The sequence below is a fragment of the Salmo salar genome, unplaced genomic scaffold (genome assembly GCF_965601325.2).
Source record: "Salmo salar unplaced genomic scaffold, fSalSal1 ptg000691l, whole genome shotgun sequence".
NCBI classification, from domain to species: domain Eukaryota; kingdom Metazoa; phylum Chordata; class Actinopteri; order Salmoniformes; family Salmonidae; genus Salmo; species Salmo salar.
In genome coordinates this window covers 10,641-28,437 of record NW_027675466.1, presented here as the reverse complement: position 1 = coordinate 28,437, position 17,797 = coordinate 10,641, and the positions used below count along the sequence as shown (strand labels likewise).

Below are 17,797 nucleotides of genomic sequence, written 5' to 3'. Positions count from 1 at the left end.
ATAATCAATGGAAATCCAATTTATCAACCCATGGAGGTCTGGATTTGGAGTCACACTCAAAATTAAAGTGGAAAACCACACTACAGGCTGATCCAACTTTGATGTAATGTCCTTAAAACAAGTCAAAATGAGGCTCAGTAGTGTGTGTGGCCTCCACGTGCCTGTATGACCTCCCTACAACGCCTGGGCATGCTCCTGATGAGGTGGCGGATGGTCTCCTGAGGGATCTCCTCCCAGACCTGGACTAAAGCATCCGCCAACTCCTGGACAGTCTGTGGTGCAACGTGGCGTTGGTGGATGAAGCGAGACATGATGTCCCAGATGTGCTCAATTGGATTCAGGTCTGGGGAACGGGCGGGCCAGTCCATAGCATCAATGCCTTCCTCTTGCAGGAACTGCTGACACACTCCAGCCACATGAGGTCTAGCATTGTCTTGCATTAGGAGGAACCCAGGGCCAACCGCACCAGCATATGGTCTCACAAGGGGTCTGAGGATCTCATCTCGGTACCTAATGGCAGTCAGGCTACCTCTCAATTTAGAACACACATTTAGAACCCTCGTTTAGAACGCTCATTTAGAACCCTCGTTTAGAACGCTCGTTTAGAACGCTCATTTAGAACCCTCATTTAGAACCCTCGTTTAGAACCCTCGTTTAGAACCCTCGTTTAGAACCCTCGTTTAGAACCCTCGTTTAGAACCCTCATTTAGAACCCTCATTTAGAACCCTCATTTACAACAACAATCAGCATTTGAGCTGGACACACTTTTTTCAGAAACTATTTACACAAAAAACACACACAGTCCTTACAAAGTTTATCTCCAGAATGTGAGCAGTTTATTTTTTGAAGGAAATGGTTCATATATTCACAGAAGTATATATATTTAATCACTGAACAGTAGCAGACCTAACTTCATCTGTTCCTGACTCTGGATAGTGGATTAAAAAGACCACCTGTTGTTACATCAACACCAGACATCATGATTCATGGAAATGGACATTGGATTTTATCAAATATGAAAACCTTAAATCTCTTCAAATTCAAATCAGTCAGAAAATAAGGATCGTACATAAAACAGAGCAGAATAAATCATCACATCTGGGGACCATCACCACCAGCATGACTAGTATCTATGTGGACCCTACTACAGTTTAACCAGCTCAGCTATAGACTACACCAGCATGACTAGTATCTATGTGGCCCCTACTACAGTTTAACCAGCTCAGCTATAGATTACACCAGCATGACTAGTATCTATGTGGACCCTACTACAGTTTAACCAGCTCAGCTATAGACTACACCAGCATGACTAGTATCTATGTGGACCCTACTACAGTTTAACCAGCTCAGCTATAGACTACACCAGCATGACTAGTATCTATGTGGACCCTACTATAGTTTAACCAGCTCAGCTATAGACTACACCAGCATGACTAGTATCTATGTGGACCCTACTACAGTTTAACCAGCTCAGCTATAGACTACACCAGCATGACTAGTATCTATGTGGACCCTACTACAGTTTAACCAGCTCAGCTACAGACTACACCAGCATGACTAGTATCTATGTGGACCCTACTACAGTTTAACCAGCTCAGCTATAGACTACACCAGCATGACTAGTATCTATGTGGATCCTACTACAGTTTAACCAGCTCAGCTATAGACTACACCAGCATGACTAGTATCTATGTGGACCCTACTACAGTTTAACCAGCTCAGCTATAGACTACACCAGCATGACTAGTATCTATGTGGACCCTACTACAGTTTAACCAGCTCAGCTATAGACTACACCAGCATGACTAGTATCTATGTGGACCCTACTACAGTTTAACCAGCTCAGCTATAGACTACACCAGCATGACTAGTATCTATGTGGACCCTACTATAGTTTAACCAGCTCAGCTATAGACTACACCAGCATGACTAGTATCTATGTGGACCCTACTACAGTTTAACCAGCTCAGCTATAGACTACACCAGCATGACTAGTATCTATGTGGACCCTACTACAGTTTAAACAGCTCAGCTACAGACTACACCAGCATGACTAGTATCTATGTGGACCCTACTACAGTTTAACCAGCTCAGCTATAGACTACACCAGCATGACTAGTATCTATGTGGACCCTACTACAGTTTAACCAGCTCAGCTATAGACTACACCAGCATGACTAGTATCTATGTGGACCCTACTACAGTTTAACCAGCTCAGCTATAGAGTACACCAGCATGACTAGTATCTATGTGGACCCTACTACAGTTTAACCAGCTCAGCTATAGACTACACCAGCATGACTAGTATCTATGTGGACCCTACTACAGTTTAACCAGCTCAGCTATAGACTACACCAGCATGACTAGTATCTATGTGGACCCTACTACAGTTTAACCAGCTCAGCTATAGACTACACCAGCATGACTAGTATCTATGTGGACCCTACTATAGTTTAACCAGCTCAGCTATAGACTACACCAGCATGACTAGTATCTATGTGGACCCTACTACAGTTTAACCAGCTCAGCTATAGACTACACCAGCATGACTAGTATCTATGTGGACCCTACTACAGTTTAACCAGCTCAGCTACAGACTACACCAGCATGACTAGTATCTATGTGGACCCTACTACAGTTTAACCAGCTCAGCTATAGACTACACCAGCATGACTAGTATCTATGTGGACCCTACTACAGTTTAACCAGCTCAGCTATAGACTACACCAGCATGACTAGTATCTATGTGGACCCTACTACAGTTTAACCAGCTCAGCTATAGAGTACACCAGCATGACTAGTATCTATGTGGACCCTACTACAGTTTAACCAGCTCAGCTATAGACTACACCAGCATGACTAGTATCTATGTGGACCCTACTACAGTTTAACCAGCTCAGCTATAGACTACACCAGCATGACTAGTATCTATGTGGACCCTACTACAGTTTAACCAGCTCAGCTATAGACTACACCAGCATGACTAGTATCTATGTGGGCCCTACTACAGTTTAACCAGCTCAGCTATAGACTACACCAGCATGACTAGTATCTATGTAGACCCTACTACAGTTTAACCAGCTCAGCTATAGAGTACACCAGCATGACTAGTATCTATGTGGACCCTACTACAGTTTAACCAGCTCAGCTATAGACTACACCAGCGTGACTAGTATCTATGTGGACCCTACTACAGTTTAACCAGCTCAGCTATAGACTACACCAGCGTGACTAGTATCTATGTGGACCCTACTACAGTTTAACCAGCTCAGCTATAGACTACACCAGCATGACTAGTATCTATGTGGACCCTACTACAGTTTAACCAGCTCAGATATAGACTACACCAGCATGACTAGTATCTATGTGGACCCTACTACAGTTTAACCAGCTCAGCTATAGACTACACCAGCGTGACTAGTATCTATGTGGACCCTACTACAGTTTAACCAGCTCAGCTATAGACTACACCAGCGTGACTAGTATCTATGTGGACCCTACTACAGTTTAACCAGCTCAGCTATAGACTACACCAGCATGACTAGTATCTATGTGGACCCTACTACAGTTTAACCAGCTCAGATATAGACTACACCAGCATGACTAGTATCTATGTGGACCCTACTACAGTTTAACCAGCTCAGCTATAGACTACACCAACATGACTAGTATCTATGTGGACCCTACTACAGTTTAACCAGCTCAGCTATAGACTACACCAGCATGACTAGTATCTATGTGGACCCTACTACAGTTTAACCAGCTCAGCTATAGACTACACCAGCGTGACTAGTATCTATGTGGACCCTACTACAGTTTAACCAGCTCAGCTATAGACTACACCAGCATGACTAGTATCTATGTGGACCCTACTACAGTTTAACCAGCTCAGCTATAGACTACACCAGCATGACTAGTATCTATGTGGACCCTACTACAGTTTAACCAGCTCAGCTATAGACTACACCAGCATGACTAGTATCTATGTGGACCCTACTACAGTTTAACCAGCTCAGCTATAGACTACACCAGCATGACTAGTATCTATGTGGACCCTACTACAGTTTAACCAGCTCATCTATAGACTACACCAGCATGACTAGTATCTATGTGGACCCTACTACAGTTTAACCAGCTCAGCTATAGACTACACCAGCATGACTAGTATCTATGTGGACCCTACTACAGTTTAACCAGCTCAGCTATAGACTACACCAGCGTGACTAGTATCTATGTGGACCCTACTACAGTTTAACCAGCTCAGCTATAGACTACACCAGCGTGACTAGTATCTATGTGGACCCTACTACAGTTTAACCAGCTCAGCTACAGACTACACCAGCATGACTAGTATCTATGTGGACCCTACTACAGTTTAACCAGCTCAGCTATAGACTACACCAGCATGACTAGTATCTATGTGGACCCTACTACAGTTTAACCAGCTCAGCTATAGACTACACCAGCATGACTAGTATCTATGTGGACCCTACTACAGTTTAACCAGCTCAGCTATAGACTACACCAGCATGACTAGTATCTATGTGGACACTACTACAGTTTAACCAGCTCAGCTATAGACTACACCAGCATGACTAGTATCTATGTGGACCCTACTACAGTTTAACCAGCTCAGCTATAGACTACACCAGCGTGACTAGTATCTATGTGGACCCTACTACAGTTTAACCAGCTCAGCTACAGACTACACCAGCATGACTAGTATCTATGTGGACCCTACTACAGTTTAACCAGCTCAGCTATAGACTACACCAGCATGACTAGTATCTATGTGGACCCTACTACAGTTTAACCAGCTCAGCTATAGACTACACCAGCATGACTAGTATCTATGTGGACCCTACTACAGTTTAACCAGCTCAGCTATAGACTACACCAGCATGACTAGTATCTATGTGGACACTACTACAGTTTAACCAGCTCAGCTATAGACTACACCAGCATGACTAGTATCTATGTGGACCCTACTACAGTTTAACCAGCTCAGCTATAGACTACACCAGCATGACTAGTATCTATGTGGACCCTACTACAGTTTAACCAGCTCAGCTATAGACTACACCAGCATGACTAGTATCTATGTGGACCCTACTACAGTTTAACCAGCTCAGCTATAGACTACACCAGCATGACTAGTATCTATGTGGACCCTACTACAGTTTAACCAGCTCAGCTATAGACTACACCAGCATGACTAGTATCTATGTGTACCCTACTACAGTTTAACCAGCTCAGCTATAGACTACACCAGCATGACTAGTATCTATGTGGACCCTACTACAGTTTAACCAGCTCAGCTATAGACTACACCAGCATGACTAGTATCTATGTGGACCCTACTACAGTTTAACCAGCTCAGCTATAGACTACACCAGCATGACTAGTATCTATGTGGACCCTACTACAGTTTAACCAGCTCAGCTATAGACTACACCAGCATGACTAGTATCTATGTGGACCCTACTACAGTTTAACCAGCTCAGCTATAGACTACACCAGCATGACTAGTATCTATGTGGACCCTACTACAGTTTAACCAGCTCAGATATAGACTACACCAGCATGACTAGTATCTATGTGGACCCTACTACAGTTTAACCAGCTCAGCTATAGACTACACCAGCATGACTAGTATCTATGTGGACCCTACTACAGTTTAACCAGCTCAGCTATAGACTACACCAGCATGACTAGTATCTATGTGGACCCTACTACAGTTTAACCAGCTCAGCTATAGACTACACCAGCATGACTAGTATCTATGTGGACCCTACTACAGTTTAACCAGCTCAGCTATAGACTACACCAGCATGACTAGTATCTATGTGGACCCTACTACAGTTTAACCAGCTCAGCTATAGACTACACCAGCATGACTAGTATCTATGTGGACCCTACTACAGTTTAACCAGCTCAGCTATAGACTACACCAGCATGACTAGTATCTATGTGGACCCTACTACAGTTTAACCAGCTCAGCTATAGACTACACCAGCATGACTAGTATCTATGTGGACCCTACTACAGTTTAACCAGCTCAGCTATAGACTACACCAGCATGACTAGTATCTATGTGGACCCTACTACAGTTTAACCAGCTCAGCAGTACTATTATAATAGATATTAAACCCAGGATAGAGGGGCTGAGTGAATGTGGTCTGGACTCTGTGGAGGAGGGTCATTGTGTCAGAGACCCTGTAGAAGGACAGAGTACCTGCCTTGTGATCCAGGTACACTCCTACTCTGGAGGACTGAGGGTCTGATACTTTAGTCACAACATTATTGTGTCTGAAATAATAACCATCACTACAGCACAGTAAACTCCAGGACTTGTTATTGTATCCAAATCCATTACCTGACCCTGTTCTGCTGATGTCTTTATATGAGACTGCTGTATCAACATCATCACCAGTCCTCTCCACCTCCCAGTAACAGCGTCCAGTCAGACCCTCTCTACACAGAACCTGCCACTCGTTGGTGAATCTGTCTGGATGGTCAGGATATGGTTGGACTTGGCCTGTACAGGTCACCTTTCTGTTCCCTTCAGACAGAGAGAGGTGTGTGCCTGCTGTGTTTGGGTCCAGTGTGAGCTGACAGGAATCTGGGAGAAGAGCAGAGACCAATGAGGGGAGTCAGAACAATAAGTTAAGTCAGATACTGTATCTACCCTGTCTTTGATTAGAGCACAGCAGAGATCAAATCAGAGAAATATGAGGAGTCAGATAGATACCCAGTCTTTGATTAGATCTACTATTGCTATATATTTCTAGAGGGATTGTTAGGAGTGGCAGTAAAAAGAGACTGTTAGTTACTTCACAATAAAGAGACTCACATTGTAACAACTGTTCTCTGGTCTTGGGCTCTGGAGGCAGAACAACCTCCACTATATTCACTACAGACACACAAACACATTGACAGAGAGAGGGAATGTTATCATCATACCATATTCCACATGTATATGACTAGTAGGGAACTTTCAATGGTCTAAAGTTGATGTTCTGATTGTTTTCAACACACCTGTAGTGGAGATCTTGGTCCATTCTCCTTTAAGGAAGTCTTCTAGTTTCTCTCTCAGTTCAGACACAGTCTTACTCACATCTCCAAAGTACTGAAGAGGACGGACAACGATGCTGGGTAAGTCTGAAGATACACTGATACTGGAGAGAGACTGATAACTCTGGAGAGAGAGAGAGAGAGAGAGACAGAGAGAGAGAGAGAGAGAGACAGAGAGAGAGACAGAGACAGACAGAGAGAGAGACAGAGACAGACAGAGAGACAGAGACAGACAGAGAGAGAGACAGAGAGAGAGACAGAGACAGAGACAGACAGAGAGACAGAGACAGACAGAGAGAGAGACAGAGAGAGAGACAGAGACAGACAGAGAGAGAGACAGAGAGAGAGACAGAGACAGACAGAGAGAGAGACAGAGACAGACAGAGAGAGAGACAGAGAGAGAGACAGAGACAGACAGAGAGAGAGACAGAGAGGGACAGAGAGGCACAGAGGGACACAGAGGGCCAGACAGAGAGAGGGACACAGATAGAGGGACAGGGGGACACAGACAGAGGGACAGGGGGACACAGACAGAGGGACAGGGGGACACAGAAAGACACAGAGAGACAGAGGGAAAGAGAGAGAGGGACAGAGAGAGAGAGAGAGTGACAGAGAGAGAGAGAGGAGGGACAGAGAGAGAGAGAGGAGGGACAGAGAGGAGGGACAGAGAGGAGGGACAGAGAGAGACAGAGGGACAGAGAGAGACAGAGGGACAGAGAGAGAGACAGAGAGAGAGACAGAGGAACAGAGGGACAGAGAGAGAGAGGAGGGACAGAGAGAGAGAGAGGAGGGACAGAGAGAGAGAGAGGAGGGACAGAGAGGAGGGACAGAGAGAGAGAGAGAGAGAGAGAGACAGAGAGACAGAGGGACAGAGAGAGAGGGGGACAGAGAGAGAGAGAGAGAGAGAGACAGAGAGAGAGAGAGAGAGAGACAGAGAGAGAGAGAGAGAGAGAGAGAGAGAGGGACAGAGAGAGAGAGAGAGAGAGAGAGAGAGAGGGACAGAGAGAGAGAGAGAGAGAGAGAGAGAGAGAGAGAGGGACAGAGAGAGAGAGAGAGAGAGAGAGAGAGGGACAGAGAGAGAGAGAGAGAGAGAGAGAGAGAGAGAGAGGAACAGACAGGACAACATAAGATGAATAGTTTCACATGAAGTTCATTTCATATCACATGTAACAAGACAGTTTAGTTACCTGGAGGAAATGGATGTGATCCTCTGTGTGTGAGAGCTGCTCCAGCTCAGTGCTTCTCTTCCTCAGCTCAGCTATCTCCTGCTTCAGTTGCTCCAGGACTCCTTCAGCTTGACTCACTTGATCCTTCTCTTGGGCTCTGATCAGCTCCTTCACCTCAGAGCTCCTTCTCTCAATGGAGCGGATCAGCTCAGTAAAGATCTGATCACTGTCCTCCACTGCTGCCTGTGCAGAGCGCTGTTGAGAGAGAGAGAGAGAGAGAGAGAGGGACAGAGAGAAAGAGAGAGAGAGAGAGAGAGAGAGAGGGACAGACAGAGAGAGAGAGACAGAGAGAGAGACAGAGAGAGAGAGAGAGAGAGAGACAGAGAGAGAGAGACAGAGAGAGAGGGACAGAGAGAGAGACAGAGAGAGAGAGAGACAGAGAGAGAGAGAGAGAGACAGAGAGTGACAGAGAGAGAGACAGAGAGAGAGAGAGAGAGAGAGAGGGACAGACAGAGAGAGAGAGAGAGAGAGACAGAGAGACAGAGAGACAGAGAGACAGAGAGAGAGAGACAGAGAGAGAGGGACAGAGAGAGAGACAGAGAGAGAGAGACAGAGAGAGAGAGAGACAGAGAGAGAGAGACAGAGAGAGAGAGACAGAGAGAGAGAGACAGAGAGAGAGAGACAGAGAGAGATAGCAGTTAGTTAATACACAACCCCCTGTCACTGATGCCCCTTCCCTCCCGCTAAGCCCACCTCCGTACGGTACAGTAGCCTCTGTGCTGCTTTGAGTCAGAACGCTGCCACCCTGCTCTCCAGGTCCACCAAACCCAGTGATCAGTGGTTCCTCCCAGACCCACGGCCCAGGCACCACCCCCCCCTCCTCTCGTGTGGGTCTCAGCAGCTGCCAGGCCCTCAGTACTGCAGCGTAGAAATCAGAGACCCCTGTTGTATTGAGTCTCTCCGGCCGCATGATGAAGAGCTGCTGATCCAGCCACAAACCCAATTCAGTTTTCCCTAAATGGCACCAAAAAAACCTACCTTTTAATTTACCACTAAAACCTGTTCTTAGGACCAAGCCATAAAAACTGTATTATAATAATAACTGGTTTACGTTTTAACTACCAACAATTGGTAAAAACTTTCCCCTTTCGGAAACAATGGGACGACCTCAGAGTTGACAAGGTAAAACTCTGTTGTTCTGCCGCTGAACAAGGCAGTTAACCCACTGGTCCCCAGGAGGACGTCATTGTAAATAGAATTTGTTCTTAACTGACCTGCCTAGTTAAATAAAGGTTTCATTAAAAAGTCTGGCAATAACTTAACTTTTCATTATTTAGACAGACTCCTCTAAATAATAAATATAATAAAATAACAACAAAAAAACAGTTAAATGCTAAGTACTATACATAGGTTTTATTTAAAAAATAACAATAGAACCTATTTAGTACTATAATGGTATTTACTAACATAATATTATTACTATAATAGTTTCTAAAGGGGTTCTAGGCTACCCTACCCTAGAATTAGGGTTCAGGATAAAACAGGTTATACGTAGGGTTAGAGTTTCTGTACAGCACTTTGTGACATCTGCTGATGTAAAAAGGTCTTCATAAATACATTAGATTGATTGTTAGGTTCAGGGTATTTAAAGAGATAAACTGTATGGGTTTATATCTCTCTTGCTCCTCCCTGTGGTCTTCTGTGGGAACTACATACCTCATTCACCACACTTGATAGGCTCATAATCTGAGGTAGCAACTGAGTCAGAGCTACAAATCAATGATCTCCACCTATCCATTAGGTTTACAACTCAGTGAACCTGCGCAGCATTCTCTCTATTTGATGTCTACGAACCAACAGATTTCAACGATTATCATATTACCCAGCAGCCATTTAGAAACAAATAAAAAAGGTTATTTCTTTTTTTCCTTTCTTCTGACTGTTTAAATCGGACACATCTTGAAAAAGAGAACAGGGACATGCGATTTGTTGAGAATTTGAACCTTTTTATATATAAAAAAATTATATATACAGTTAACCATGACCAGAACATGTTTAACGTTTGAAGGTTTTGCGCCAACCATCCTGGTAGGGCACTACAATCTATAACCAGGTGAACAGTGAGCTTCCTCACCAAGTAGCTGTAACCAAGTTGATAATAAGTTACCTGAGGTAAACCTACAAGGATAGTTAATAATAAGTTACCTGAGGTAAACCTAATAGGATAGTTAATAATAAGTTACCTGTTGTAAACCTACAAGGATAGTTAATAATAAGTTTCCTGAGGTAAACCTACAAGGATAGTTAATAATAAGTTACCTGAGGTAAACCTACAAGGATAGTTAATAACAAGTTACCTGAGGTAAACCTACAAGGATAGTTAATAATAAGTTACCTGAGGTAAACCTACAAGGTTAGTTAATAATAAGTTACCTGAGTTAAACCTACAAGGATAGTTAATAATAAGTTACCTGAGGTAAACCTACAAGAATAGTTAATAATAAGTTACCTGAGGTAAACCTACAAGGATGGTTAATAATAAGTTACCTGAGGTAAACCTACAAGGATAGTTAATAATAAGTTACCTGAGGTAAACCTACAAGGATAGTTAATAATAAGTTACCTGAGGTAAACCTACAAGGATAGTTAATAATAAGTTACCTGAGGTAAACCTACAAGGATAGTTAATAATAAGTTACCTGAGGTAAACCTACAAGAATAGTTAATAATAAGTTACCTGAGGTAAACCTACAAGGATAGTTCATAATAAGTTACCTGAGGTAAACCTACAAGGATAGTTAATAATAAGTTACCTGAGGTAAACCTACAAGGATAGTTAATAATAAGTTACCTGAGGTAAACACACAAGGATAGTTAATAATAAGTTACCTGAGGTAAACCTACAAGGATAGTTAATAATAAGTTACCTGAGGTAAACATACAAGGATAGTTAATAATAAGTTACCTGAGGTAAACCTACAAGGTTAGTTAATAATAAGTTACCTGAGGTAAACCTACAAGGATAGTTAATAATAAGTTACCTGAGGTAAACCTACAAGGATAGTTAATAATAAGTTACCTGAGGTAAACCTACAAGGTTAGTTAATAATAAGTTACCTGAGGTAAACCTACAAGGATGGTTAATAATAAGTTACCTGAGGTAAACCTACAAGGTTAGTTAATAATAAGTTACCTACTACAAGGTTAACGCGGGCTGGAAGAGAATTACTTCAAAACCACAGCAAACAGCTGGGACATATAGTAATATTATATATATATAATATTATATCACTGGGCTCCTCTGTGCTAACAAACCCTGTGTACCACCCCTCCCCTGTTTAACCTTGAATTTCGTTCAGAAAAACACTTCCACATTTAGCAAAACGAACCAACTCTTTACGGATCTGTTCGGTGGTAATAAACGGAGGCAGATTAGACACCACTACTCTTGTCGAAATCAGCACCAACACAACCCCTCACATAAATCATACTGGTAACTAGCCGGGCAACAAGACTCACCTTTTACATTACCACAACCACCGCCTTGTTCATTCTGGATACAGAGTGTATATGTTCCTCTCCCACCTGTTCACCGACCAGGATCAATAATTCCTCCACACCATTCTCCACAACGCACCTGAAGAGACAGCGTTTCTTCTCCACTCGGTTGAGGACATCAAACTACCCTACTCCCTCCTCAACTCTAACCGATAAACAGCGGAAACCGATAAACAAACCCTCCCACCATGACAAAATACATTTGGAAAATAGGCAAAAGAATAGCTGCACTCTTCACGAACGACAAAACCTCACGTTACCAACTTCTTCTTCTATGGTATAATGGCGGTCCTCAAACCAACGTTAAAGGAGCGTGGCGCCTCCTACTGTGCTGGAGTGTGTTCAATCACAGTTTACACCATTTCTAAATCCTCCTACCTAACTCAGTACTTCTGAGAAAATAAAAAAGATCCCTACTAACTTCTAATAGACCCTCCCCCATCCCCCAAATCCCTTCCAAACCCCCCCAACCCCGTCCAACCTCAATGACCCTACACTTCAATCTTTCCCTCTCTTCAACATCCTTACAACAATATAACAACACATGCTCCACCATTTCATTGACAATACCCTCCATTTACATTTTACATTTTTGACAAAATACATTTGGAAAATAGGCTCTCAATTCTCCATAATAACATTAATACCTCCAATAGTAGGTCACTCCTAATAGATTTACCAGATGATAAACTATTCAATACAGACAGAGAATCTGAGGATACTATAATTCTAACAGGTTGTACGTCCTCCACCCACTGGAGGACAACTATTATCACCAACAGTTCAACTGAGTACACTGACAGTTCATCTGTTAGTCTTCTACATATCTGCACATCCCATTCAGGAAGGTAAACACCTGCTCCTGTGGGCCCACTATCTGGGCCCTTGGATCCATCTGTGAAAAGAGGTAAAAAAGCATAACAACTTCTACCAATGTAATTGTCAACCAGTTTCCCTTTATCACTGACTTCTGACCCAATCTTTCCTTTTCTCTTCCAAGGTTAGATCAACAACAGGATCTGGGAGTAACCATGGAGGAACATCCCCTATCACCACAGAAAGGGCCAACCTCCAACTCCCTGAAACTACTCTCATCAGCAAGCTTTCCAACTGTCCAACCAAAACCACTGCCTTGTCTACTAGTATATTCCCAACAGTCATCTAGAACAGTAGCAGTGGGATGCTCAACCTCACAGCCTTTCAACCCAATAAGCTAATGACAATTTATTACGTCGTATATCCAAAGGCATCTCACCTGCCTCAACTGGACTATAATATAAATACATGATATTATGGGATACAAAATGGGAAAAGGGGAAATTATGATAATACTAAAAAACACCCTTCTAACTAACCCTACACTCATTAAAACCCACTACCCCATTCCACTACTTTGACCCTATCTGCTCCTGCACCGGGCCAACTAACCCTACACTCATTAAAACCCACTACCCCATTCCACTACTTTGACCCTATCTGCTCCTGCACCAGGCCAACTAACCCTACACTCATTAAAAACCCACTACCCCATTCCACTACTTTGACCCTATCTGCTCCTGCACCAGGCCAACTAACCCTACACTCATTAAAACCCACTACCCCATTCCACTACTTTAACCCTATCTGCTCCTGCACCAGGCCAATTAACCCTACACTCATTAAAACCCACTAGCCCATTCCACTACTTTGACCCTATCTGCTCCTGCACCAGGCCAACTAACCCTACACTCATTAAAACCCACTACCCCCATTCCACTACTTTGACCCTATCTGCTCCTGCACCAGGCCAACTAACCCTACACTCATTAAAACCCACTACCCCATTCCACTACTTTGACCCTATCTGCTCCTGCACCAGGCCAACTAACCCTACACTCATTAAAACCCACTACCCCATTCCACTACTTTGACCCTATCTGCTCCTGCACCAGGCCAACTAACCCTACACTCATTAAAACCCACTATCCCATTCCACTACTTTGACCCTATCTGCTCCTGCACCAGGCCAACTAACCCTACACTCATTAAAACCCACTACCCCATTCCACTACTTTGACCCTATCTGCTCCTGCACCAGGACAACTAACCCTACACTCATTAAAACCCACTACCCCCATCCCACTACTTTGACCCTATCTGCTCCTGCACCAGGCCAACTAACCCTACACTCATTAAAACCCACTACCCCATTCCACTACTTTGACCCTATCTGCTCCTGCACCAGGCCAACTAACCCTACACTCATTAAAACCCACTACCCCCATTCCACTACTTTGACCCTATCTGCTCCTGCACCAGGCCAACTAACCCTACACTCATTAAAACCCACTACCCCCATTCCACTACTTTGACCCTATCTGCTCCTGCACCAGGCCAACTAACCCTACACTCATTAAAACCCACTACCCCCATCCCACTACTTTGACCCTATCTGCTCCTGCACCAGGCCAACTAACCCTACACTCATTAAAACCCACTACCCCCATTCCACTACTTTGACCCTATCTGCTCCTGCACCAGGCCAACTAACCCTACACTCATTAAAACCCACTACCCCCATCCCACTACTTTGACCCTATCTGCTCCTGCACCAGGCCAACTAACCCTACACTCATTAAAACCCACTACCCCATTCCACTACTTTGACCCTATCTGCTCCTGCACCAGGCCAACTAACCCTACACTCATTAAAACCCACTACCCCCATTCCACTACTTTGACCCTATCTGCTCCTGCACCAGGCCAACTAACCCTACACTCATTAAAACCCACTACCCCCATCCCACTACTTTGACCCTATCTGCTCCTGCACCAGGCCAACTAACCCTACACTCATTAAAACCCACTACCCCATTCCACTACTTTGACCCTATCTGCTCCTGCACCAGGCCAACTAACCCTACACTCATTAAAACCCACTACCCCCATTCCACTACTTTGACCCTATCTGCTCCTGCACCAGGCCAACTAACCCTACACTCATTAAAACCCACTACCCCATTCCACTACTTTGACCCTATCTGCTCCTGCACCAGGCCAACTAACCCTACACTCATTAAAACCCACTACCCCATTCCACTACTTTGACCCTATCTGCTCCTGCACCAGGCCAACGGCCTGGGAGGACGGGACACCACCACTCAACACACCCTGGAACTCTTCTGAAGTCAAATCTAGTATGACCAAATACTTCTCTGCAGCTGCCACCAAAACATATTTTTTTTCTGTGATTTACATTCCATTTCTGCGGTACAGTTGATAACCATTTCCTATGAACACTAAGAAGCCAACCTTACTGAAGCATATATCACTCGTTGGCCCATCCCTCTGTGCTGTCACAGATCTACTACTCACAGGGATCCTCTCAGGATCCCTCAGCCTTGACCCATCCTCCTTTACTTTCTTCACTGCCTCAGCAGTGACAACCTGTTCCCAACAGTGGGGTCAGTGGGATTGGATAGGGGCCCCTCTACCTCTCTCTCTCTCTCTGACTGGAGGAGACAGGTGAAATGGTGTGTCTCCTCTGGTCAACAATACTCACCTTGAGAGACTCCACAGCCTGTTGGAGCTCCTTCAGCTCCTTCTCTCTCTCCTGGAATCTCTGCTGGACCTTCTGCTGACTCATCCCCAGCTTCCTCTGTGGAGAATCACTCTTCAATGAGCTATCAAGCTTTATTAGTCCAGTAGATCAATAGTATAGTAATGTGACATAGGGCCCATAGAGAGGAAGGTCTAAAAAATGGATGATCCATTTACTAAATGATATTTATTTGTTGCTATGTGAATGATTATAGTTTTTATGGTAGGACTACATGTATCAACAGGTTGAGACTGAACTTTGGACTCATAAAAGGCCATTCAGAATGATAATAGTGTTAGACATTATAAAATGGTGATACATCTGGAGAATCTGGGTTGACATATCAATATACTCAAGGTTTGTGTTCATATTTGTTCTGCTGAGGATCCATTTCATTTGAATGATCTCATGTTCAAACAGCCTTAGTTCCTACTGTATCTTTAATTCTTTGTTTATCAGACAGTCACCAACAAGTTGTTCTGGTCTTACCTGTTTCTCAGTCCTCTCTGCTGCAGCTGACACTGTATCATGGCCTTTATGTTCATCCATCACACACAGCAGACAGATACACTGCTGATCGGTACGACAGTAAACCTCCAGCAGTTTGTCATGATGAGAGCAGATCTTCTCCTGTAGTTGTGTGGTGGCTTTGACCAGCTTGTGCTTCTTGAAAGCTGGAGATTCGTAGTGAGGTTGGAGGTGAGTCTCACAGTAAGAGGCCAGACACGCCAGACAGGACATGAGGGCTTTCTGCTTTCTGGTCCCAGTGCAGAAATCACACGCCACATCTCTAGGTCCAGCATAGCACAGAGCAGGAGGGGGAGCAGCCTGGAGTCCTGTCTTCTTCAGTTTCTCCACCAGCTCAGCCAACATGTTATTTTTACTCAGCGTCGGCCTCGGACTGAAGGTCTGTCTGCACTGAGGACAGCTATAGACCCCTTTCAGAACATCCTGATCCCAGCAGCCCTCAATACAGCTCCTACAGTAACTGTGTCCACAGGGGATGGCGACTGGTTCCTTCAGTAGATCCAGACAGACAGAACAACAGAACTGGTCCTGGTCCAGCAGAACTCCCTGTTGAGCCATTTGGACGGTTGTTCACTCTCACACAGACAGACGACACAGAGACTCAGATCAGTTTCGTTTCCTCAGAAGAGAGTTTGTGAAGGGGGATGGACTTCCTGGTTCTGCCAGAGGGGTGGGGTTAGAGGGAGGGAGGGAGGGGTTAGAGGAATGCAGGAAGAGAGAGAGGAACTGCAAGCAACATCAAGAGGGAGACAAATAGTTTTGTTCCAATGTTAGAGCCCTTAACATGGAACAAATGACATAATGAATCTTAAAATGTGAGTTGTTAGAATATATGAAGGGTAACAGTTTTCTATGAAGTATGTATGTATCATTATTTTAATCACCTTTATAATGCCTTATAAATCAATAAGTCCTGAGGAGGTGTGATATATGGTTATTATACAGTACCACGGCTAAGGGCTGTTCTTAGACAAGACACAACACGGATTGAGAATTATCTAACACTTTCAACAATACAATCACATTTTATTTTATTGGTTTCATACACATATTTATCAGATGTTATTGTGGGTGAAGTGAAATGCTTGTGTTCCTGGTTCCAACAGTGCAGTAATATCTAACAATGCTTGTGTTCCCAGCTCCAACAGTGCAGTAATATCTAACAATGCTTGTGTTCCCAGCTCCAACAGTGCAGTAATATCTAACAATGCTTGTGTTCCTGGCTCCAACAGTGCAGTAATATCTAACAATGCTTGTGTTCCCAGCTCCAACAGTGCAGTAATATCTAACAATGCTTGTGTTCCCAGCTCCAACAGTGCAGTAATATCTAACAATGCTTGTGTTCCTGGTTCCAACAGTGCAGTAATATCTAACAATGCTTGTGTTCCCAGCTCCAACAGTGCGGTAATATCTAACAATGCTTGTGTTCCTAGTTCCAACAGTGCAGTAATATCTAACAATGCTTGTGTTCCCAGCTCACAGAGGGCAAATCTAAAAAGTCAATGAAAATATTAGGACAAGCAATGATATATATATATATATATACACTGTGTACTGTGATGTGATGCATAGACAATTTGGAGTACATCTGTAGTATATCTGAAGAATAGTAGATGTACAGTAGTAGTTATATAGGATGAACCATGACTAGAATACAGTATATACATATGAAGTGGACAGCAGTAGTTATATTGGATGAACCATGACTAGAATACAGTATATACATATGAAGTGGACAGCAGTAGTTATATAGGATGAACCAGGACTAGAATACAGTATATACATATGAAGTAGACAGCAGTAGTTATATAGGATGAACCATGACTAAAATACAGTATATACATATGAAGTGGACAGCAGTAGTTATATAGGATGAACCAGGACTGGAAT

The 17,797-nt window shown here is 43.7% G+C and overlaps 1 protein-coding gene across 1 annotated transcript; it reads right to left on the bottom strand.

The window, feature by feature from the left end:
- Nucleotides 1-806: 806 nt before the first annotated feature.
- LOC145877187 (tripartite motif-containing protein 16-like) lies at nt 807-16,641 on the bottom strand. The gene is made up of 6 exons (XM_082972479.1): nt 15,869-16,641; nt 15,341-15,436; nt 8,263-8,496; nt 7,040-7,199; nt 6,855-6,914; nt 807-6,623 (listed from the first exon to the last, which is right to left on the bottom strand). Exons 1-6 carry the CDS (start codon nt 16,463-16,465, stop codon nt 6,106-6,108), a joined length of 1,665 nt encoding a protein of 554 aa, XP_082828605.1. The 5' UTR covers nt 16,466-16,641; the 3' UTR covers nt 807-6,105.
- Between the last annotated feature and the right edge of the window lie 1,156 nt (nt 16,642-17,797).

What these genes read in the sequence shown, in the direction of transcription:
- LOC145877187 (XM_082972479.1), bottom strand. Translation starts at nt 16,465, where the DNA reads ATGGCTCAACAGGGAGTTCTGCTGGACCAGGACCAGTTCTGTTGTTCT. An exon ending in CAGAGAGGACTGAGAAACAG is followed by an intron (nt 15,437 to 15,868) that starts GTAAGACCAGAA and finishes GATTCTCCACAG; the next exon opens with AGGAAGCTGGGGATGAGTCA. An exon ending in GACCAAGATCTCCACTACAG is followed by an intron (nt 6,915 to 7,039) that starts GTGTGTTGAAAA and finishes GTGTGTCTGTAG; the next exon opens with TGAATATAGTGGAGGTTGTT.